This window comes from Pezoporus occidentalis, unplaced genomic scaffold (genome assembly GCF_034315485.1).
Source record: "Pezoporus occidentalis ecotype Australia unplaced genomic scaffold, CSIRO_AGI_Poc_V1 ctg14, whole genome shotgun sequence".
NCBI lineage: Eukaryota > Metazoa > Chordata > Aves > Psittaciformes > Psittacidae > Pezoporus > Pezoporus occidentalis.
This window is the reverse complement of record NW_026913209.1, coordinates 1,292,888-1,318,299: the sequence shown is the minus strand read 5'-3', so window position 1 is coordinate 1,318,299 and position 25,412 is coordinate 1,292,888. Positions and strand designations below refer to the sequence as shown.

Sequence of the window (25,412 nt, the reverse complement as noted above, 5' to 3'; positions counted from 1 at the left end):
CAGTCTCTTCTGGGAGGCATCAGCACTATGGGTTAAGAAGGACTCATGGCACTCTAATTTCCTATCAGGTCAGCTGTCCTGACTCACAAGGACCAGCAGAACCTTCATAGCAAAGTATGCATGGGGGTGACCTGAAGACAAACTGTATACAGTGTTGCAAACCGTGTTGCTCTACTAACCCAACTCTCACTAGGAGAACTAGAACCATTAAAAGCAAGTAAAAGATGGACTTATCAGTGCTAAGCTACCCATTATGCTTGCTGGAAACAATGCTAAAATGAAGGTGGCTACAAACACTCAAGGGTAGGCACTCAATGGTGGCCTTTTTAAGACCTCAGTGACAAAGTTCTCTTAAGACATCTTCCTCCCTACCGCTTGGTTGAAGGGTGGGTTGCCCCACACAATTATTATTCTCTCTGGTTAAAATTGAACAGAAAGTTTCTTAAGTGTCCTGATCTTCAAAACCAGCATATTGTTAAACAACCTGAGAGTGGTCAGCTATACTGCTACACTTCAGATAAAACCAGACATTTCTTTACCTGGTTATTTGAGATAGTGACAGGAGTGCTCATAGAATCATAGAATACCGGATTGGAAGGGACCTCAAGGATCATCTGGTCCAACCTTCGTTGGCAAAGCATGATCTAGGCTGTGTATCTCAACACCCTGTCCAGCTGAATCTTAAAAGTTTCCTGTGCTGGGGAATCCACCACTTCCCTGGGGAGATTATTCCAACGGCTGCTTTTACTCATTGTGAAAATTGTTCCTTTTGTGTCCAGTCAGAATTTCCCCAGTAGTAATTTGTACCATTTATCCCTCATCTTCTCCATGTGAGTCTTTGTAAAAGGGAGTCTCCGCTTTCTTTGTAGCCACCCTTTAAATATGGAAACATGGTGAAAAAGTCTCCTTGGGCCTTCTTTTCTCAAGACTGAACAGACCCAGCTCTCTCAGCCTTTCCTCACAAAGCAGGCTTCCAATCCTTGGATCATCTCTGTGGTTCTTCTCTGGACCATCTTCAGCCTGTCCACATCTTTTTTTCTCCTTTTTTTTTTTTTTCCTGGTCTACATTCATATTGTAGCACTTACGTTTTTGATTAAGGTTTCCCTGGAGACAAATTTTTATTGGAATTTGAGGAATTGCAAATGGCTTCACAAATAACTTCTTAATCTGATGAAACCAGCAAGGAATAATACAAAGGGTAAAAAAGCCTCAACATTCTGCTCTCATCAGAGTATTATGGGAAACATGTAAATAAAGAAAACAAATCAGTGCCCTGTGCACACTTCATCAACTGCCTAACAACTAGTAACCAGTTAATTACACACCTTTAAAATGCATGTACAAGAGAAATGATTCAGAAACAAGCCTATAATGAGAAAGGACAGCACAGAAATACTGACTCCACTCAGGGAAATTTAACCCTTTACATTTGACAGTGCAGAAAGAATGTACTGTGTCATATCAAAGTAACAGTTGCTTTATGCTGAGCATTTAATGACCACTAATCTACCATAATCACTCTACATTTGCTTATTGCTACTAACCTTCATAACCTTTACTCTTCACTTAAAAGGAAGGTAAGGATTTACACATTACATATAAGAACCGAATGCTAAGTTAGTTACCCTTGATTAAATATACTGAAGACGATTAAGTGATAAGTAATATTAGGGTGAGTTACTTTCACATTTCCAATTATTTAGGACCCCTGCAGCCCGATAGCTCAGTAAATACAGCATTGCTATGGTTAGCAGCAGAACATGAGCTTCATTCCAACTTTGAAAATCCTTAGGACTTATCAGTCTTTGCAGAGCTTGCTTTAGTATGCCTGCAACTCTGGTTTACTTTGTTTATCTGTAACCATTTTCTCATGATCAGGTGGTAATTGTCTCATATGCTGATCTCTCTGGAGGCCAGTGAAAGGACATGAGGAAATGGAATGAGGCTGCATCAGGGGAAGTTCAGACTGGGCATTAGGAAAAGGTTCTTCACTGAGAGGGTGGTCAGTCACTGGAACTGGCTAGCCACGGAAGTGGTCACACCAAATCTCCCAGAGTTCACGGGGCACCTGGACGATGTTCTTAGTCATATGGTTTATCTTTAGGCAGTCCTGTAAGGAGCAGGAAATTGAACTTGATGATCCTTATGGGTCCCTTTCAACTGGAGGCATTGATTCTACCATTCTGCATTTTACTTTGGTGTAATTTTATATAATTATGTGACACAACCATTATATGTAGTAATGAGTGGTTAATAAGCAGTTACTTGTTAGAATGTAATGTTTACACTCTTACCATAATAAATGCAATGCAGGGGATTACAGTCATGAAATGACAGGAGTGGAGGGAGGCTTAAGATGACACTGGAAATTTCAGGGCTGTAAACAAATGAGCTAAAAATACACAGACGTGGGAGTAAGTCGGGGAAAGACAGTTTTAGGGGTTATAAGGAGAACAAATAACTCCCACCACACTGAATCAAATCACCTTAGCACCTGTGGAGGCAACAGAAGGGTGAGCACAACACTGGAGATAGAGAGGTGGATGTTAGGAAGCTTTTATAAGAATTTTACCTTTTTTTTTAACTCTTATTTGAGAATTTCTTCATGTAAGAGTGCTGTTTTCTTTTCCTATAATTATTAGACTTGAATTGACTAATTCTTTCATTGGCCTATCAAGATTCTACCTATGCTGACAACATACTTTTGACTTTGCAAATCATGTTTGCTTCCTTTTTTTCCTACAACAAGAATTTGAGGGTAATAATGGCTCCTTGAGGAAAGCCTGCACAATTAAGTTGACTATTGTAACTAATTTTTGTGTTTTCTGCCCTTCAAAGACTATGCCAGTTTCACTGACTACTGACAGGATTTCAGGAATAACTTGTGTTTTGATTCTTCTCTTTTTCACTGATTGTGGTGCTTCACTACAGAGTTTCATACTGTCCTGGGTTCAGCAGTAGCAGTCATTTTTCTCCTTCTTGGTAGCTGGTGCAGTGCAGTGTTTTGACTTTCAGCTCGGGAACAGAGCTGATAACAAGGATGTTTTGGTTTGGCCAAGGACTTTGTGAGCCTCATGCTCTGCCAGGGAGGAGGGGGAGCCAGGAGGAAGCAGAGACAGGACACCTGACCCAAACTGACCAAAGAGGTATTCCATACCACAGCACGTCATGCCCAGGATGTAACTGGGAGTTAGCCGGAAGGGCTGGGAGACTGCAGGGTTGGAGGAGGTATCGGTCAGAGCTTGGTCGGGCTGGGGGGGCGAGTTATCGGTCGGCTGGTGGTGAGATGATGTATTCTCTTCCCTTGTTATTTCCTTTATCATTATTATCATTGGTGGTAGCAGTAGTGATTTGTGTTATACCTTAGTTACTAAACTGTTCTTATCTCAACCCGTGGGAGTTGCATTCTTTTTGATTCTCCTCTCCGTCCCTCCGGGAGTAGGGGGAGGGCAAGAAGGGGGGGGAGTGAGTGAACGAGTTACCTGACTGGGTTTAAACCACGACACATACCCTGCTGCCTGCCTGACCAGCTGGAAGCAAAATGTACTTTATTCTGAGCAGGCTGTGTTTCAGTATGTATGAGCCATAATGTAAACAATATGTGATGGTCAAAAGCGTATCAGCACCAAGCAACAGAAATGTCTGTCCAAAAATCTTTAAACATTAACTTCCGTAATCAATCAAACCAGATGGTTTTCAATCTGTGTAAATGAAGAGCACTGAACCATGGGTAAGTGCACAGGTACTAACATCAGTCAGGGAGTTTTGGCCCATACTCCCACCAGTATTTGGTACCAGCCTTCGGCTGGGTCCCTGGGAGCCCTGGCACAGGCATGGTGTGATGATTCTTCTCCCATGGTGAGCAACCTGTATATTTCTACAACTGAGGGAGTCATCAAGATGCAGAGTAGAAACTGAGGACTAACAGGAATTTCCAAAATGTGATTTATCTGATTTCTTCACAACATCCACCTGTGAATGAGATTAATCCTGTCCTGGAAAGGTCCTATGTCACGTCCTTCATATACAGGAAATTTAGACAAATAGTTCATATATAGATAGCTATGTTATATATACGAGGGTAGGTAACTCCCACTGAAGATAAACTTCCATTTGGAAAAGACCACAAAAATGAGTGTGCAATCCTTTATTACAAGCCATTATCAGAGCCCAGAAGCTAGCAGGGTTTAGGTGCCTAGTCATGTGATAAAATGGAGATGAATAGTAACAATGAAGATACACAACTGCTCTTTTCCCAGTACAATAGCAAGTTTAAGATTTATTGCCCTCTTTTGTTCCTCACTATTCATCACTGCCCTTGGGCCACACGTCCTTCAGGTCACAGCTGGATGATATGGAGTGTTTATCTGCAATCTCCATTTAAGCAATCAGGCTTCTCAATCTTCTGCCTCCAGAGCTCATGCCCCTTTTTCATAGCACCTTTCCTGTGAGCTCAGGCTCCAGCCCAATATTCTCCTCCCAAAAAACACACGTCTTCAAAAGAGTACACTCAATACCCCTCAAACGTTTATTCTTTTATTCTTATTTATTCTTTTATTACCTGGAGGAAGAGAAAACAGGTCTGAAATACCCTACAGATAGTTGCATTCACAAACATATGGTACTTGATTTTAACTCAAAGCAGGTACTGCTTGTCCTCATAGATTTTCCCACACTCTTAAAATCTGAAATTAAATTAAGCTAGGGAAAACTAAATTAAATGTGGGTTTTAGCATAGAGTTTGCTGCAGTCTGCAGTCTTTCAAATGGATATTGTGGTACAAGAGTTTCATGGATTGCCAAGAACGCTTTAATGGTACTCTCAACTGAAAAGCCATTGAAGAGGTGGATGAAAAGGGCATGCTTTATTTCAGCCACTGGTGCATCAAAGCATGGAAGCAGCAAATACTTTCAGCAGCTGTTAGAGTTGAAAGCAAAATAAACTATTCTTTGCTTCTAGGTAGCAATACAGTTGCAACAAGAATACTTATAAGAAATAAAAAAAAAGAAATATAAAACGGGGCAAACATTGGTAATGCATCATTTGCAGCTGGTAACCTCAGTATCCACTTCAGTTAAATATCACTTTACCTACAAATAAACAAAGAATGGGCATTTCCTGCTAGCTGTTTAGCACATGCATAATTTCAAAATGAAGCTGCTGATAAGGCATCATTCAATTTTGAGAGGTTTATGGCAAAAATATTTAACCAGAGAAGAGTTTCAGCAGGACATATTTCATATTGTCAGCTTTGAATGCACGGAAACATCGGGGCATGTTCCTGTAGAACGCCTCTCTAATGTTACAGTTGCAAGTACAGCACCATGTTTTGCAGCAGTATTTTTGAACATTTTGTGATGATTTCCCATTTAAAACTTTTACATTATAGGTGATGAAAATCAAGATGGTAGATACCAGAGGCTCAATATTGCATTTCTGTGCAACTGCTCTGCTGACAGGCAGGGTACACAAGGAAATGACCACAGGCTAGCTGTATAACATGCACAGTTTGTTAAACAAGCACATTAAAGTGATTAGGCACACTAAAGCAAACAAGCACACTAAGGGGATTGGCTGTATATCTATAAATACATAAGTACAATAAAGAAAATCAGAAATATATATACAAATACAAAGGAAAATCAGCAGTGCATCAAATCATTACTGCATACAGATAACAGGGATTAAGAAGAAATATATCACCAATTATCATCTAATCATTATCCAGACCCACACTTCAGGCTGGGAAGCCCTGCTGCAGTCAATGACAGGAGACTCAGTTAATTGGGAATATTCCTATGCTGTGCGTCCTCCCATAGGTGAGGCTTTGGATTCAGCTATAGGAGGGTCCTGCTTTTACACTCTTAGAAAACCAACTGGCTTCATGCCAGATCTGTAATTGTTCACTCTTGGGGTCATGCAGTTTCTCTTGATATCACTGCTGTCTGCGCCAAGAGCATTGGCCAGGTGCCTTAGTGTGGCCAAGTATGAAGGTCATAGAACAGCTGCACCCTTTTGTTTTCCTGCCTCTTCCACAAACAGTCACAATGAACATAAACACAGTGAACACATATACTCTACCAAACACACCTTTACGAAAAGCATTCTTTGTTATGTCTGCCATGAGAGGGAATCAACTCTCAGCTAGGTTCCCATCCATTACAGCAATGCCCTGAAAAGCTTATTGTAGAATTTTAGGGTGAGCACAGGACTCAAATATGTTACAGAGATAATGCACTAAATAAAGGGTAATTGACAACAAATCAAGAATTATTTGATTGTTTAAGGTGGTGCTTATTTAAGAATGCGTTGAGAGAAAACAAAAAATGAAGCAGGCAAGCAATCAGTGGTTTACAGTAGGTAGCAATATCTTAGTATCACAGTCATTTCAGCAGAATTACACTAAAGCTAATTCTGTTTTTTTTTTTTTTTGTGCAAATGTTTTAAGCATTAAAAGGTGTAAGTATTGCTGAAAGATTCAGATTTGACAAGAGGCTGGACATCTGGACATGTGTTTGGAATAGTGTGTAACATGAAATTTTATAGATTATGTACACATAAATCAAGAGCCTTGCACTAAAAAATGGTCTTAAGAGTATGTCTTCCAACTCAGTCCATTAATAGGTAGGTACTCTATGGTACTGTCTTCTAAGAGAGTGTATTCCCATCTCAAAAACTGTGCAAAAATAGTGTACCTCCTCTGTAAAAGGATGTAGTCAGCATACAGATAACTATGCATTCATACTTTCATAGATGAGCTTCAAAGTTAATTTCAATTTACTTGACTTTATATTTGAACTTAAAAATAACATTCTAATAGTAAGTTACAAATAATTGACAGCAGAGTCAGGCAGAGGTGTCACATTGTTTCTCAGAGTTCCCTGACTAGTAGAAGTATTTCCCATTATGTAGGTAGGCCAGAGGTATATTCTATATGAATAACAACCTTTAGTGTATTTCTCTGCCCTGAATGTGCCCATCAACTCTTGAAGGTACGTGAACTATCTGGAAAACCTCCTGCTTCAGATTATACCAGCACCCGCACTTGTTACAGCAGCTGATACAAACAAACATTGTGACTGAAACCAAACCCCAGCGTATCCATCTGCACTGGACAAGAACAATCATGCTCCATTCACGAACACAGGACTGGAAGTATCACACAGCCAGCTCCAATCTGCAGCAGCTGTGGTTTCCATCAGTCCAGATGAAATCTGGGATGCACTAGGATGACTAACTCATCAGCTAATAAAATCCTGCCTTTTCTGAGTGGATTACAATATATCAAATTTACTGGCATATCATGCAAAAACTCCCAATATTACATATTAATACTCAAACCAGTTAATTTTTATCGAACTGCCAAAACATGGCCACAGCAGTGGAGCCCTTGTATATCTGCATTTCTGTCACCACGGAAATCACGGCTGCTGCAACCCAACGGCCTCAGGCTTTGGGGGCTCTCACACAACTGTAAATACAGACGCTTCAGAAAAGTCAGGCCTTCCTGCAAAAGGCTCTGACACAAGCCAACCCTGTTAGGCCACACCGCCTGCAGAGCGCCGCTCCGAGCGGTCCAGAACTAAGCTCTCGGTGCAACCCCTGCAGCCGGGAACCCGCACCACGCCGGGATCGCATCCGAACGGCCAATTGCAGTCTCCCCACCGGCGGCCCGGTCGGCTCTGCCCAGGCTGCTCCTGCCTCCTCCTCACGCCGCACCCGGCGCTGCCACCGCCGCTAACCCACGTGACCGAGGCACTGCTGGCCCGCCCCCCCGCCGGAGGGAGGAGAGGGTAAGCGGGACGGGGCGTCCGCGGGAGCGGGGTGGGTGAAGCGACGGAAGCCGGGCGGGCTCAGAGCGGAGAGCCGGGGAGGGGAGCGGCTGGCGCCGTGGTGGAGGAGGGAGGGGGACGGGCGTGAGGAGGGAGAGCGTGGGGGTGTGAGAAAGACACATGCCGCGTGTGAGCGGGGCCGCCAGCCCGCGCCAGCCTCTCTGTTCCGCCCCTCTGTTCCGCCTCTCTGTTCCGCCCCTGCCTCCGCCCGCCGGCGGCCGTTGGACTGTTGGTGCCCCCCTCTGGAGGGGCCCCTGGGGCGAGGAGAGCCGAGGAGCGTGGCTTGTCTGCCGGTAAGGGGACCCGCGGAGCCGGGTCCCCAGCACCGCTGGGCGCAGCTCCGCCTCCCGCTCGGGACGAGGTGAGGCGGGGTGGCCGCAGGACACGTCTCAGTGGGAGACAGTACTCGCAGCGGGGCTGGAGGAACCGCGGCGTACTGGCAGGAGCCCGGCGACAGCGGGCGCCTGCGGTGACAGCCCCGTGTCAATCCACCGCCTCTCAGCCGTTGTTTTGGTTGGTGCAGGCTTCCTCCCTTGTCCTTACATTACCGAGATGTTAACTCTCCGGGGGAAGGGACTGGATTAAAAAATTGTGGCAAAGCTGGTAGTGTGAAGCACTGTTCTCTTCTGTGTATTCTGACCGTTAGTGGTGATTAAGGGAGGAACTAGCGGCCACGCAGCAAGGTAGAGAAGTAAGGAAGCAGAACACTTGTGTAGGAGGGAACAGGGCTAGAAAGTGGGTTGTGGTTGTGCTCGTCAGTTCATTTGCGTTTTGTCTGCGACTGGAACTTCTCTGCAGTGTTATTGGTCCTGGACTGGAAGCAGTTCTTATTTGGCATTTTCCTGCTTTATTAAGCTTGCATCAGGTCTTGTATTTGTCCCGTGAGGACTACAGTTAATGACAGTTTTCTGGAGTGGTATTGCTGTTACCCTACACCGTGGTCATCTGAGAGATAAATTATTATTTTCGTTTATAATGATACAACTTACCTTGAAGTGGCTGCTTTTCTGTGTCTGGTACTTGTCTTTTTTCCTGTTCTTAGTTTAATGTCTCTCTGTGTATCACGATGCTTGAAGCTGAAGAGATTGAGCAGTTCCTAGACATGTCTGCGGTGTGCTTAATATTTTTAAGGAAAATTGATCTTTTTTTTTGGAAATAATGAAAATCTTAGATAGAAAAACTGCAGCTGAACACCAAGTAGGTCCTAACCTCGTAATACCATTTAATTAGTCAGTATTCCATTCTGATTATTTATTTTAAATTGTATCATTGCTGTGCCTTTAAACTGGAATTGAGTACATTGGAATACCACAAAAGAGAGAGGTCACCTGGGAAAGTTGCTTTATGTCTCTCTAGATAATATTATTGTACCAGCACATTTTTATTTTCTCTTTCTCCTCAAATACCATATGTTACACATAGTTGTTAGTTGCTCAGCTAGGAAGAAAATAGGAATTGTCTTCCAAGCATAATCTGTTGACAAATAAAAACTCTTGGAGGATTTCAGGTTAGATGAAATAATTTTTCAAGAAGACTTAAGAATTAAACTTGGCTTTTCCAGTATTAAGCTTTGTAACTGAATCCACATGCACTTTGTAAAAAAAAATAATGTTTTAAACTGTTGTGACTGGGAGATTTCTAGGAGCCTTCCATTTCTTTTACTTTTAAAATTAAGGATTCTTCTGTTTAACTTGTATTTCATTACCGTAATAAATTTGCTTCTGGAATTGATGGGCGATAACTTTACACATGGTATAGTGGTATCCACATCCATGAGAATAATATTTGGACCATGCTGAATAACAATTTTAAGACTCAAATGGTTTCACAGTCACAGTTGGAATTTTCTGTTGAGATTCCTATAATTTGACCATTGTGACACAGATTCCAGCTATTTCTGGAATACCTGGATCCTTATGCTTTCATTTTAGTTGCTCTGTTTATTCTTAGGACATGAAAACTTGATATGGTAGTTAAAGTTGTCACAAATCCCAGACTCAATATGGTGGTGAATGGTTTTCGCAGTGGATGCCAGGTACGCTCTTAGAAAGTCCCACAGTGACCTCTAATGTTCAAGGATAAAAGCCGTGTTCTTGAAGTTATTTTTCATTTATTAAATACATTCTCTCTGTTATTTCTTTTGGAATTATTTATTCATGCTATAATAAATATTGTCAGTTATTATTCTGTACTTATATACTCATTGCATACTTACATACTTGAAAGACTTGTAGCGAGGAAGCTTGTTTCTTGTATTCATTTCTTCTTGTATTAAGTTCATTTTCCATTGGGCTAAAAGAAACTTTCTTATTCTGTAATTGACTTACTTGTCCTTAATTCAAATGCAGAAACTTCAAGAATAGTTTATGTCTGTCAATATTCATGTTTTGAATTGAATGTGTTATGCTTGGACCACTTAATTGGATGATATATGAATACTTAATGTTCCATATTTTGATTAAAACTGAGTGTTTCCTCCCCTTCCCTTTTTCATTTGTTTTTTTGTTTTTGGCCAAGTTTGATTCTGGGTAGCCACAATTAGCATGAGAGTTCCATGGTACTTGAAATAACCCAAAGAGCTGACTAGATAAATGTGCAAATGAATGAAAAATCAAAGGTTACGCTATGATTTACTGTAAATATAATTTATGAATTTAGTGAGTTTGGAAGCAACACCTCATTTATGCAGTAAGCTCGAGACCAAAACATAACAGCAGCTGGCAGTTGTTTGTAAAGGGCACTTCAAATCAATTTATAAAATTAACTTGCTTTGCGTGCCCTGACTCTTTAAGCTGAAAGGCAACATAACTTTCAGTTGCAAGAAGCTAAATGCATTATGTTGTTCACTTAAGTGTGTTCCAAAATTGATGTAATTTGGTACTTTTCTTTATGTACATTATATATTGATGAGTAGTTTCTTTGAAGATACCACAATTTTTTATACATATTTCTGTATCTTTTATATTAGAACAGCTGGTACTCTGCCAGTCACCTGTGCGATAGTACTTGAAAACTTTGCATTACTTCTTCAGTTTAAGTGCTGTTATAGTTTTATTATGTTATAGATTTATAACAATTACTAATCTTTTTTTTTTTTTTATATAGAAAAGTGGTTGTATTGCTGTTCCTTTTCTTCACTTCTTATGTGCATAAAATGGAATCCTGAATAACTTGTCAGATCTGAGGGGTGGCTGATGACTCTCCAGTGTGAAATAGTCGTTAGTTTAATTTCTGAGGAAAACTTTCATCTACAGTTGCATTTTCTTCAATTTTTGCTTTATGTTTGAAGAGCGAAGTGTTTTGTTTGGAAGTACAAGATTGTCCATGAGGGTAAAATTTGTGTCCTTCGGACACAAAATGAATTTGTAAGAATAAGCACTGTGAATTTCTTTCCAGTTGCAACCAACATGTGGACTCAGCCTTTGTACATGAGGCAGATCCCAGTGATGGGATGTAGTAATATTAGGGGGCAAAGTGACTGACCTCGAGAAACAGAACAGCAGAGCATTACAGACCACACGGGTAGTTACTAAAACTGCTGATCAGGTTAGGATTTTCTGCTTCAATGATACAACAGTCGTTTCCGTGATGCATGACATTTCCAAACTCACAACAGGGTAGCATTCCTTAATGGTGGTGTGTTGGTGGAAGAACACTGTGAGGAAAACCTGTGTGTAGTGTATAAATAGAATCATAGAATAATTAGGGTTGGAAAGGACCTTAAGATTATCTAGTTCCAACCCCCATGAATGGAATAGAAATATCACCACTATGGTGGAATAATACCAGGATGGAGTTGTCTTTATAGAAGGATAAATGAGAGCTCCTTCTGGAACTAGACAATATTATTAAATGAAAACTTAAATGGACTGATTTATTTTGATTACTCTGAACTGAAAACTATCATAGACCAATGTATTTCGGTCCTTCTGTTGCGTTCATCACCATCATAACTGCGCATCAGCTAGTACCTGGATAAATTTATATGACATGAATTAGCCTACTAAAAAGTCTGCATACTTGTGCCCTTACAAAAAACACTGTACTGTAAAAGTTCTTGAAATATACAACTAAGTGGGAAGTGAGGGTCAGGCTTTATGGCAGTAGTTCGCTCTGGCCTTGTCTCGTGAAAGATTGCAGAAGAGGCACGTGTTGAAAAGATCATATAGATTCTGATACTCAGTGGCATCTTCTTCATCACAATTGTTAGACGAGGTTTAACCTTGTCTTCAAGTTGCAGCAGTCTTAAAACAAAAGCTTTTGTGCTCAATTTTGTATTTCATAGGTTGCAGTGGAATTGGGCTCACTCATGTGGTTTGGTATTTTCTGTTATGCAAATCTTCCTTGTTTTCAAACCATATATCCCAGAATTCTAGTGTGATGTCATTGATTTATAAAACAATACATATTGCAATTGACAGAGAAGTTGGTTATTTCAATAAATTATGGAACTGTATATAGTGTAGTTAGTAATTTTTGAACTAGATCTAATGGGTCCTTTCAAACTAACATGGCAGTCTTGGCTGCATAGTTGTTTTGCATATAGGCTGTAATTCCCTCCTTCCTGTTCCCTTGTATGCCTTCACTAGAAGCAGATCAGGGGCCATTTTATTTCCTTTGTGGATGTCTGCTAATGCCTTGTTTTTACAGCTATATTTCCTATCATGCTTCTATGGGTAATTTTTAAGTACCAAGATTTGCAAATATATTGTAACCTGGGGCTTTCTGAATGTTACTTGATGATTTTTCTGCAGGCTGTTTGATAAACAGTGTCTTCTAATATGCAGGCAAGTGTAGGAAAAAATAAACATTTTATACATAGAGAGCTATCTAAATAGCATCTCTGCTCCATATGTTGTAGTACCCACAAGAGGCTCATTATAATCCCTGGACCTTTTGTGCACCAAATACTTCAGTCCAGATAATGCTGTGCTCCATCTGCCTTAATCTCCGAGCTGCACAATGTGAAATTCTTAATGCTTTGACCTGCTATATGCTAGCATTTTTGATCTTGGATTTTTCTTGTCTATGTTGCCATTTCAAGCAAGTTTTCAAGGTTGCTGCTTTGCAGTTTGTCAGTTCTACTTAATTATTCTGTTTTGTGGGTTTGTTTGTTTGTTTTTTTCTTAAACCAGGTGTAATTTACAAATGCTGAAACGTGTATGCATCTCCAAATTATTTTTCTATATTTTATGTGTTTGATTTTTTTGCACTTTAAAGTGTTGTGGTTTGTTGATCTTTTTGAAGGTGTTCCCTGCAGAGATCCAGAAATATGCGTTGGTGAAATTACTGGGGTTTTTTTTTGAGCAAAGTATCCTTCATTTGCTTCATTGACGTGCGTTTAAACCTGCTGTCAGCATAAACCAGGCACTCCACTGGATTTCAAATTTTCACTCTGGAAACATGACGCTTTTAAAATCCATACTTATCTTGGAAGTCTTTTGAATTTTACATACCAGAGAGCTCCACACAGTATCATTAAATGCTGATAATCGGAGATCTCGTTTTTGGAAAGAGTTTAAACCGTTACTGATTTATTACTTGGATGAATTTACAATTTTACAATAGTGTATATGATGACTATCTTTTTATGTTTATATACAAGGAGCAGGCCTGCTCAGTTTGTGTCCTGTGGAAAAGCTGTCCTTTTTTTCTGGGAGGTGGGGAACCAGGAAGCTTTCAGAATGTAGTGTGTGACTGGAACTGAAGAATTTATCTTGGTATGGATGGAAAATAAAACCAGTGGTTTGATCAGTTGCCTAGTAGAGGGAGGAAGGTAAGAAAGAACAAAAATAAATCGGGGCATCTAGAGAAGTCACCACAACAGGAGCTGCTGTCTTTGGTGGCTTTGCAAATTGATTGCTTGTAGGGGTGCTGCTGGTGTTTTTTCCCCTCGTCTTTATTGGTAGGGGCCTTGTAATAAAAGGGGCCTTTATTGATAGGCCTTATAATACCACATGTGTCCAAACCCATAGAAGTAGGACCTGAACTCCCACCTTTCTTTACAGCTGCTTAATGTTCCTGGTGTTGCCTTGGCCAAGTGATGTACTGAGAATGTACTGTTTTGTCGTAACTGTTTTAACCTGGCTGCTAGATTCTGTGTCACTATTAATTAGCTTGTAGTTCCAGGAGCATATGGTTAGTCTCCTGTGGATTGTCTGACCAGTTACATCAAGTACTAGGTTTATATTTTTTTTTTTAGATACCAGCATGGGGCTCTTGCAAGAAGTTTATTACAAGATCTTTCAATGGATTTAGTAGGAAGAGTGGGGTTAACATTCATGCTTCAATACTAGTGAAACATAGGTTTGACTATGGGGAATTTAAAGAGCTAGTAAATTCATCTGATTTCTTTAAAGTTTCAAAAATATTTCCTAAATCAGTCATATTGTGATACATCTGTCAGGCAGTGCCTTTCAGCTCAAAAAGTAACTGTAAGAGAACATGGTAGATACGCTTGTGGGCAAGATCTCAAAATTGTCTTCTCAGGCTGACATTGTTGTCAAAGTGGAGGATGTCTGAGATACGCCAGACCTCCTAGCAGAGTAGGATTCCAGCCAGAAAACTCTAGAGGCAACATTCAGAATCAGTAGGTTGAGAGAAAGGGTGTTGAGGTGTATGAAATTGTATAGTTTGTTAAACAGTAGAAAAACCCCTAAGTTTTAGGGGTTCTCTTTTTATGTGGAATCATTCTAAGGGTAGATCTGTGCTGACTGAGGCAATAGTTTCTTTCTGTGGATTGGTACCAATAACAAGTTTTTAAACGATAAGCTGAAAGTAAAGGATTTTAACATTTATCTTGAACTGATGAGGTTTTTGTTCTGTTCCACAACCTATTTCAAATTCTGTGTGAAAGCTGCTGAGGCAAACTGAAAATGTTTCGTGAAATGTGCAGGAAGAAAATATAATCAAATTACAAGCGTTAAGTACACTTTTTAGTAGTTAAACTTGTGTTACGAGCAACCGTTATAGGGGATGGTGAAGCATTTCGACTTAACACCCCCCCCCAAAAAAAAACAGACAACAAACCACCAAAACCAATCAACCAAAAAAACCTGAACAAAAAATTAAAACCTTGTCAAGGTGAATGTCAGAAGTAATAGTAAAGTTGTTCATGTCTTTTAGAAGACAGATCTTGTCATTGCAAGGCTATTAATACTTATAAAGAATTTTATTGAAGAATATGCTGATGGCTTACTTTGTAGAACTAAGTTTCCTCTCTTCAGCATAATGCTTTATGGAATTAAGAAGTCATATCTGTGACAGAAATACTGCTTTCAATACTGTTGCATCAGCGTGATATGAATTTGTATTTTGCATACAAATAGTTCATCACTTCCATATTGCTGAAAATGCAACAAAGAAAAATTATTATACTGTGAAATTTTAAATATTCTGTTTGTAAGAGGATTGAATGAATCTGCATGTACTTATGTTTTCCATTATTTTGTTTGAAAAATAGTGGTGTTCTTTAATCACACTGAAAGACTCAAAAGTTCAGGGCACAGTCTGTTTTCTCCTATTACTGTCTGTCAGAGTTAGGATGTGATAGAGCAGGGACTCCACAGGCTGATCTTGTATGTAGTCTACCAGGGATCATTAGGTGGAAACAACAGTTTAAATTGGATTTGCCGGTAGGTGAAGGGCAGCATTTCTTATAATGAAATTGCGGTTACATAAAATAGTCTGTACCTTTGCAGCAGTACCTGGATATTCAGCTTGCTTTTCAGAGGTATAACTAATAAGATCAAACAACTTGTGTTTCGGACTAGTTTATAGATATTTTTCAAGGATATTCAGTGATTCAGGGCTAAATTAATAGATGGGAAATAGCATAAAAAAAATGGTGAGTTCGAGTGGAATAATCCAACTCATGTGTCCCGTGTGCCATTGCTTAGCTGCCCAGCTTCATGAAATGCTTTCAACTTTCTGATGGAGTAGTGAACAGGGAGTTCTGTGTGTCCCTATGATAGACATGACAATTTGAATTGGTTTTAGATATTTGCAGTTACCACAAGTGTGGAAATGATGTGTTTGTGCATTTTTATGCATGGTGATATTGAACAAGGAAATGGCGATGTTTTGCAAATAGTCAGCCTTTCCTTACGTAACACAATACATATTTGGGGGTCACTAATTACCAGTGTATGGAAATAAAACTATTTGCAGGATTTTTGTTGTAAACGCCAACTGAATGCTCTGTAATTGGGTATTTCAATCTAATTGATTTTTAATCCCCCCAACACCTGAAATGCATAATTAGATTTTGTCTGGTTATATCAGTTTGCTTCTTGCTTAGTTAACTGTTACCATTGAGTCGTTTTTATCAAGTACTTCTGCTAGTACAGGATGACAAGAAATGGCTAAATTAGCTAAAGGGTAAATGAATGTCAAGTATCAAGGAAAGCTGATGAAGATTTCTGTTCTGTTCATTTTTGTGTGCAAATTCTACCCCCCCATCCGTGTATACTGGGAGAATGTAACAGTTAATATAATTAATTTATCTTAATTGCTCCTTGTTGGATTGCTACAATGTTGTGTTGTTACTCAAAATTTGTTTTACAACAAGTTTGGGTTTTTTTCCCTTGTATTTTTCAGATTATGGCGCAGGCTCAAGGGCTGGGGAAGAGATACATTAAAGCCTTTTTTAAAGGTTTCTTTGTTGCTGTTCCCATAACGGTGACTTTCCTGGATAGAGTTGCCTGCGTAGCAAGGGTGGAAGGAGCCTCAATGCAGGTATTGCCAGAAATGTCTTTTGTCTGTCAGGAGATTAAAAAGAGAACATCTGCTGGTAATAGTAAAGCGGAATATCAGTCTTTTCCCTCCATTGTTATTAAATGACCACATTGTATTATGGAATAGTTTAATTTTGATTTTGTTAAACAAATACTTTCATGATATGAAAAGGTTTTGAGAAGAAAACTTGCCAAAATTTTCTCTCAGTAAAAGGAAAATATATATATAAATATAAATAGTGATAAAGATGTATATTTTTTGGTATCTTCCTAGTCCTTTAGCAGTCATCTAGTCTTTGGTTATTCTGAATGTTTGTAGAGTGTAAGAAAATAAATATAAATAGGCAGTGTAACATTTGAAAGATAAATACTCATGATAGTAAACAGCTACTTTGTTTCCTCTGTTATTTGGACTTGAAAAATACATATTGTGATGCAGTTAGCCAATTTTTATGTTGTTACTTTGCATCTTAGATCGTACGCACTGTGAATTGCTTGTGTTACCACTGACTAATTTATTTTGTTCCAATAGTGCAACATTCCAATTAGCAGAGACTGAGGATTTGATTCTTGGATGCCAAGTCCTCTTTCCTGATTATTTAAGTAAGCTCAGAACCTTAAAGAGAGGCTTCATGGCAGTCAAGACCAGCTGCTGGAGTTTGAATTGTGCAGCATTTACACAGACAAAACTTGCTAGAACATGGGGTTGGCTGATGTGTGTTCAATGCTGTAAAAAGCAAGTGGTACGGAAGAGGGAAGGCAAGGTGGCTTTGTGCTTTTTGTGACAGTTTGTAATCTGGTGTATAGCCTCTGTCAAGAGACCACAGCTGGTCTAGAAGGCAGCTCTCACCTCAACAGGGACAAAAGTCAAATCATTGTACTCCAGTAATGCTACAATCCAAGACCAGAAGTTAGTTGTAACATAAAATTGCCTTTGCCCTCTTCATGCATATTATTCTGAATATCATTGATGACCAATCAAAGGTAGGAGAATTTCAGGGTTTACAGTTGCAGAGCCAGAAATTCGCTCTAGAAAGGAGGAGAGGAGTGGGAAACTGGGCAAAATGGTTTCATTACTCTTTTTTTTTCTACTCCACAAGTCTGTTAAGCTCCTCTGGTCAAGACCAGAGTTTTAGATTTCCTTTGAAGTCTAAGTCTCTAGTGTTTGGGAGTGCCCTGGTATTGTTCTGGGATGTTGCATTTGTACTCACTTGAAGAGCATATAGTTAAATGTTGTTTATCCATGAAATATTTGCAAAACACTACAGCTATTTGATCAGAGTTACTCAACCTGACAAAGAAGGATACGCACTCTGTAGTGGCTAGGGAAAGCAATATATAGTCACTGGGTGATAAAAATCTAAGCTTTTTTTTTTTTTTTGACTAAACATTCCTTCTGTTGATTGAAGTATGGCTAGCTTTGAAAGCTGACATTTCTAACTTCACTGACATCTCAGTGTCTGTAAAATTCTCTCTCTGGTTTTAGTTTGCACTGCAGCACTGAAATAGAAGTTTGTTTTAAACTTCTATGAATATGGATATTTTTCAGACTACAAAAAGCCTCCTTCATAGTGCTTTTGATAAAATACTTATATCCTTGCCAAGATTTAGTAGACACCTAACTAAGTCTGACAGGGGTATAATTATAAGGAATATATCCCTCTCTTACAGAGTAGCTTGAAGGAGTACTGGTCATTACATTGCAATTCCATTTATTTACTCTGTTCTTTGGAGTGATCTACCTTGAACGTATCTGAAAGCTATGAGTATGAGGAAGAAGTTCAGTCAGCATGCAGTCATACATCCATTAATTGCGTGCTTCCAATGATATCTTATTGTCTCAATTTGAAGGTATCATGGTATGATTCCCAAGAATTTGTTTGTAATAGACCTCTAAAATGTCTAGCTGCTTTGTGTACTCATCATTTTGGCTCCTGCTGAGCCTGAAATTAAAAGTTCTGACAAGAAGCAAGGAATAAATCTCTGTCATGCTCTCTCTCCTACTCTTGTTCTCTGTTGTGTGCTGTCTCACCCCCTTCACTTTCTCCTTTTGTTTTGGGCCAGCCTTACTGCTGCTTCATAGTTACTGACGATGATAATACTTTTTGACACCCTGGCAAGCACACTGAATAAAGCTTCTAATGAGAATACAAATTTTCTGATTTATTCCCAATCAATTAAGACAGACTTCATGCATTTCATTGTCTCAAGCTGATCTTGTGTTTCTACAGTGCCACCTGTCATAATTTTCACTTGTGCTGACTGTAACCTATAGGGAATAGCAGTGAACTATTGCAGTTTATAATTTTAACAGCTTTTAATTGTTTCATTGCCTTCCCCCCCCCCCCCCCCCCCCCGATTACTGTTTTGTTGTGTTGTTTTTGTTTGGTTTGTTTATTTTGTATTTTTTCATCCCTACGTGAGATGGCTTTGTTTCTTAGGATATGATAGATTATTATGCTCATCTAGCATTTTGTTAGTAGTGTGTTTCAAGTGAGTTGTAATCTGGTTTTAATATTGAATGTAAATGACACAAATAACTGGTAGCATGATTTCTTAATTGGCTGTTGTGGATTTTTTGTAATTCCTCTTGTATTGCTGGATGTATACATTAAAATGTATGCCATATGGACATCTTGATATCCATTTATGTTTTTCTTTTCTATTGAGTTTCATTGCTTCTCTGGTATTGTGAACTCTTCACATAATGATATGGAAGAGGGAACCCCCCCCAATGGATATATAAATCTGTAAATTCATTAAATCAAATGGACTGTTTTCAAGTGTGATGGAAAATGACAGCATTAAGTGCAACTTTATATACAAGTTCTATTGCAGACAATTTAATGCCAAGGATTATAGCAAGCAGCCTGTCTAGCGATCTCTGACGAAGCACACTTATTACAGCAGCAAACATTATCAAATGTTCTATTCCATTATGCATAATAGCAGTTGTAATTATTCTGTGGCAGTTTCTTCTAACTTTATTATTAGGATTACTGTACCTAAGCCTGTGTGCTCATGTGGATATTCTTTCTTCTCCCCAAGCTATAAGCAAATAAGTTGTGACCTTCTGGTATTCACTAGCAGCATAACAACTATCAAGTTAATCATTATTTATAGTAAAAGGGCATGCTTTTACCCTTCTACTTATGGAACCTCATGTCCTGTGAGGCTTCATCATATGGCTCAAGATCTCAATTTGCATGCTTTTAGTGTTAAATTAGTTAGTAATTGGGAAGAGTGAATGTTTTGTGACTTTTACACCACAGTTCTAAATTAAGACCTGTGTGTCTCATTTGCATCAGGCTATTATGCCAAGAACTTGGGCAAACAAGTTATAATGTTTTGAGCTAGAAGGAAGAAGCAGCCCCTGTATTTTTTTCTTATACAAATACAGAGCCATTGTGAGCCTGTTGACTGCTTTTATGGAAGCTTTATTTTTTTTTTTTTTTGCCATACCGGAGACCTTACTACTGGTAAAAATGCCGTGGGGACTAAGTTATTTCTGAACATACGGCATTAAATACTTAGAAATACATAAATTGTGATTCCACAATAAGATGTTACTTACATTAGAGAAAGACTTGATGTAAAATGGAAGTTGTCTCATTCTAGTTTTCCTTACACTTCTACCAAAATAATATTTTCTTCTGGGTATTTTGAATATGTCATGTTGTTTCGTAAGAAAGAAAAAAAAAATCTCTAAATTGCCAGATTTCTCAGCAATATAATTCTGATACGTAATGAGTTGGAGATCAACTCTGTATGTCAAAACCACATGAGCAATGTATTCTTAAAAATAACAAGCAATATGGCAATACATTTAGAGTGTTCTAAATTAAAAAGATTATGCAATATCTAGAAGTGTTTAAACTCTAAAGCATTTCCTTTGTTTAAATACAGAAAACAGTATGAGTCAATGGGGTAATGCAACGAAGGCAATACTGTAACTACCTGGTGTATATTTCTGTAAGGTGAAATTGATACAGATTTAGTTGAGAGGGAATGTGTGTGAACACTCATATAAATCTCTTCTAAGTATCAGCTGCAAAATACATTATCTTTTGGAAGAATAGATTTAGAATTTCCATTTCTTTTGATGACCTTTTTCTGCCCTTTAGGTACTCGAGCTGCTTTGAGTACCAAGCAATTTGCTTTGTGAGAATATACCGTATGTGTGATTCTTGCTTTGTAAGATCAGCCTGTTTGTCTTGTACTTAGTATCGTTAGCTTCTGGTCCATATGCACCTGTGTTTGGTAAAATGAGTATGACTGCAAATTGTTTCTGAATTTGTGTGTAAATAATTTGTATGTAAAGATACTATTCTTTAGTGGGAGATGCTATGAAGGTGGAAAATAATTCTGGAAATCATAATAAAATATTTGGTAATTAGCTTCTGGTTTTCATTTTTCTGGTTCTTGCAATGCATAGGCTGTAGTAAATAAAATAACAATGAGTGTTAATATATTTATAGCTTAGACTTGGACCATGTTTCTGACTGCTAGCGGTGATTTGCTTTGAGCAGGCTTACTTGACTGGAAAGTTTCCTTTTAGTCCATAACTAGCCTTGTTTGCTGTTTAACTAAACATATTATGTATCCTGTTACATGAGGCCTACATTTACTGGCAGTGTCAATATGTGCTGTAGGGTTTGTTTTTTCCCTTTGCAAAGGGTGCTGAGATTAGTATTGTTACAAGTATGTGTTTCACTTTTAGTTTGTTATGCTTGTATAAGCAGTAAGATGTGTGTGGAAAACTTGCTTTTTCTGGGAATTAGTGGTTTTGGTTTTCCTTTGGTTTTAATGTTAAATAATATACAGTAAAGGCAATCACTTCTTTTCATTAGGCTTGTCGTAAGTATGTATCTTGCATAACTTAATTTGCATGCAGTAGTGTGCTGAAAGATATGAACTACAGTTCTAATAAATCAATGACATTTAACATGGCATTTAATAAAGAAATATATTTCCCAGAATACATGGTCCTTTTTTAGTAAGTGGGTACTTTTTTACTGATTTAATGGATTTCATCTGCTGATGGAATGAAGAGGTAGGTGGAAGACTCATAGAGGAAATGTACATCTAAAGCATTTTTTTCCTCTCTTCTCTCAGCCTTCTTTGAATCCTGGGGGAAGACAAGCATCTGATGTAGTGCTCTTAAACCAGTGGAGCATTCGAAATTATGATGTACAACGTGGGGACATTGTGTCATTGGTGTAAGTGATTTTGCATACGTTCCCATACATCCTTATACAAATGTTGAGCTATCAGTATTTAATATTTAATCTAGAATACTGTACATATGCATATGAGTAAAGAACATGACATTTTAATGATGCATTATTGCTGTTCCTATAACCAGTTTTCAAAACTCAGATGTTCAAAGAATGCATTACCAAGTTTTCACTGGAAAGGAATGCAGTGTAAGATATTATGTGATACAGTATATATGTGTATCAAAACTGCCAAGAAAAAAGACCTGTGGGATAAAAAGAGAAAATAGATAAAACATTACGTGGCTTAATGGAGTATACTTCTAAAGTTGTTTGGCTGTGTGCGTATATTTGTGAGAAAAACAATGTTTCCGTAGTAATTAATACTTTTGTTTCCTTTTTCTTTTTTTTAATGGAGAAATCTGGGTACTGCACAAAATTTTAACTAAGATCACAAGACTTCAACTGTCTCCATGAAGGATAAATGTAACAAAAAAACCCCCAAACCCACGAAAATTTTACAATTATAATGGCGAGGTCTATGTATCAAGCCAAAAGGTGGCAGTGTTTCGCTGTTGAAGGTATTCGGAACTAAGGAAATTCCATTTCAGCCTTCATGTAATATAGAAATGGAATGTCAAAGTGAGCATAAGTGACACAATGATATAATACATACTAATACTACATGCTTGGATAGTTTTAAGCTTAAGGTTTTAGTTTTGTAAGTGAAATGCACAATATGTAGTTTATGACAGAACTGTCTTTGGAAGCTGTGTTATCTGGCTTTCTTTTTGTCATACATCACCTTTAATTGTCCCATTTTTTGTTGCCTACCTCTTCACTGTAGTAGTAATTCATATGACAGTTTTCACTACTAGCTCTTAAAGCAAACCTTCCCATGTAGTCTTCTTTTGTTAGAAACTTAAAATATACTTGATGGTCTGCCTTACTCTATGGCATATAAGAATTTCTGTAAGTGGTCCAGCAACAAATATAAATTTATTAATATTTGAACATCTAATATTGCAAAAGGACTCCAATTGCAGGTCGCTTAATGATTGCTTGTAAAATTTAATTCAACCTGTGTGCATCCCTCTATCCAGGTCATGCTCTGTGATTGTTTAAAACAGTGAACGTAACTGGTTAGTAATTATTAGACTGAACAGAAGATGAGCATGTTGTCTGATCAGAAAACAGAATTAATAGTTTCAGTATACTTCTTGAAGGTTTGTGGTACCATCTGAGCCATCTGGATTGATTGCTTTCACTTTGCTGTATGTTTGGCATGATAAATAATATTTTAGATTCTGTGGTTTGTTTGTATGCTATGAAAATTTTGCCTGTTCGGATGGAGCTTAGGTACACCCACATGGAGGAAGTCCAGGATTTTCTTAATCTTTAGGGAAGTAAACTGAATAATCGGACTAGAGAAGTCAAAAAAACACTTTAAGAACAATACAGAGGAAGTTAAACAATGTAAAAATAATCTAATAGTTCTGATACAAAAATATTGAAAGATATTTTGTACATCAGTAACAATTTTTAAGTTGTTAAATATTTCATGATACGGGTTTGTTACAAGCTTTTATTAAAAGTTTTTGATTTTGGTGTAAGGACTTGCAGGATACAGTGTCTGGATGTGATTTTGTACCCATGTGTGTTGTTTTAGGCTTAACTTTTGGCACAAGAGGCCTTTATTGTGTAAGCAGGTTATTTTTGTCCTTTTGATTATTTACGTATGACTTCTGTAATTCACCAGTGAGTAGACATCCTACATATATGCATGAATTTTACCCAGTGGTTCTCTGAGGATTTGGCTGATTCAGGCAAGGCGTGAATGGGGAGGGCCAGTCTTCTGTCAGCTGCTGCTTTTTCTGTTCCTGTCAAATTCAGATGAGAAAGTGTTGGTGTGACTGAGATAGGCAGATGGATATGTAAACCTTCTTGTATATCCTATTTGGCTGTTTAACATTTATCTACTGTCTCATCTTTGCCAAGTCATAATAGAAAATAGCTATGAGGTTGCTGGGGGGTGATCTTCTGCTGAATAAGAGCTGAGGTCAAACGCTACTTCATAGCAGCTTGACCATGGCCATCTTCACTTTCTTCATACCATTAGAAATACTGTGTCATTCTGAATGGATGCTGTTTCTATCAGTACTCTTAAAAGGGATTATTGAGATCCCAGCTGGCAAAGTCCGGTGTAAGTAGGTGGCCAACAACCAAATCTTGGAGCAAAGAGCTGAGTTAGTCTTAGTGGCCCTGGATGCCCCAAGAGAGGATCAGTCAGCTTGTGATACTGCTTGCAGATCCAAAAGTTTTTCCCATCATCCAATCTTGTTCTTGATGAACAGATATATATTTATTTGCTGACTTTGATTACAAATGAGCATCCTGTCCTCAAACGGTTGTTGGAGCTTTTGCTCCAATTAAATGAAGACTGCATGTTTATGGAGATGCGTCATGTGACTCTGTCATACCTGTCTCTGCATCTGATGTAGATGTAACTATGCTTCACAACCACATCTGTGAAATTAGCTGATATTTTATTCTCAAAGGAGAGAATAAGTTGGTAGCAAGGAATGATTTGTTTATGTGCAGTTTAGTGTTTTACAAATAGTTGAATTTTATCTCAGCTTTTTAGAAGATGTGTTAACATTTTTCCTTTTAGTTTGAGCTTGTTCCTTATTGATTACCTGCATTAAGAGAGTTCAGTGTTACATGTTAGAACTTTTCAACTCAAAATTTTAAGTTGATTCAAAATGAAGGGAAATTAGTATCCTTAATTCAATCACTTGCTTGAGTGCCTAATTAGGTACTGCTATATTACTGGGATTTAATAAATTAAAAAGCAAAACAGGAATTTTTTTCAGTAAATTAAATAATTTTCATTATTGTGTATTCTGAAATACTACCTCTGAGTCACTTAAACAGGTGCAAAAAAAAAAGTGTTTTCTTGTTTTGTTTTGTTTTGTTTTATTTATTTATTTATTTTATTTTGGAAGTGCATTTATTTATCTTCAAAGAGAGAACATAAGTTATCACACATGAGGTCATCTTTAAAACATAAATGAATGCATTTTTTTGCCAGGCTGACCTTGATCTTTCAATAGATTTTGTGGTGAAACGGGGATTTTGTTTTGTAAGAGCTCTGCTGAGGTAATACCAACAGTTATGTGGAACTTTATCAGATATTGCAGAATGAGTTATGAGCAGGCTTCTCCCAGCTGGTTTTACTCTGTAAAGCTTGAGTGCCAACAGCATTGTAGCTGTAGTGGTACGCATCTCAGTGTGGGCTGTACAGCTCATGCAGGTCCTTGGGAATATATACTGCAGGTGCAGTTCCTGGTACTAATGCAGCTAGTGCTCTTCCACTGTGTACTAATGGACATTTTTGCCAATTTATCTGTATGTAATTTGGCTTTAACTGTGTACAAATGGAAGCATTGTTATAAAAAGATATAGACAAAGAGTGATTTATAGCTCTACAACTTATTTTGCTTGTCTCTGCTGAAAACCTTGTATTCTGAATGTAAAATTGTGTGCCCTCTTTTTATTACAAAATTCCTGTCTTAATGTAGAAGGCTATTGCAACATGTAGAAGACACAAAATCAGCGTGTGTATGTA

General features: G+C 38.3%; 1 protein-coding gene across 8 annotated transcripts in view; it reads left to right on the top strand.

Moving 5' to 3' along the window:
- The first annotated feature begins 7,692 nt into the window (after positions 1 to 7,692).
- IMMP2L (inner mitochondrial membrane peptidase subunit 2) overlaps positions 7,693 to 25,412 on the top strand; it is a 453,769-nt gene continuing 436,049 nt past the window's right edge. Inside the window, exons 1-3 of one of the 8 annotated variants that reach the window (XM_062609580.1) lie at positions 7,693 to 7,794; positions 16,432 to 16,569; positions 21,684 to 21,787. In XM_062609580.1, the coding sequence (XP_062465564.1) occupies positions 16,435 to 16,569; positions 21,684 to 21,787 (239 nt within the window). In that variant the 5' untranslated portion in view covers positions 7,693 to 7,794; positions 16,432 to 16,434. Of the gene's footprint in view, positions 7,795 to 8,120; positions 8,195 to 9,795; positions 9,869 to 14,282; positions 14,423 to 16,431; positions 16,570 to 21,683; positions 21,788 to 25,412 lie in introns of those variants that run through there. The other 7 variants (XM_062609579.1, XM_062609582.1, XM_062609578.1 and 4 more) reach the window with 7 other exon arrangements.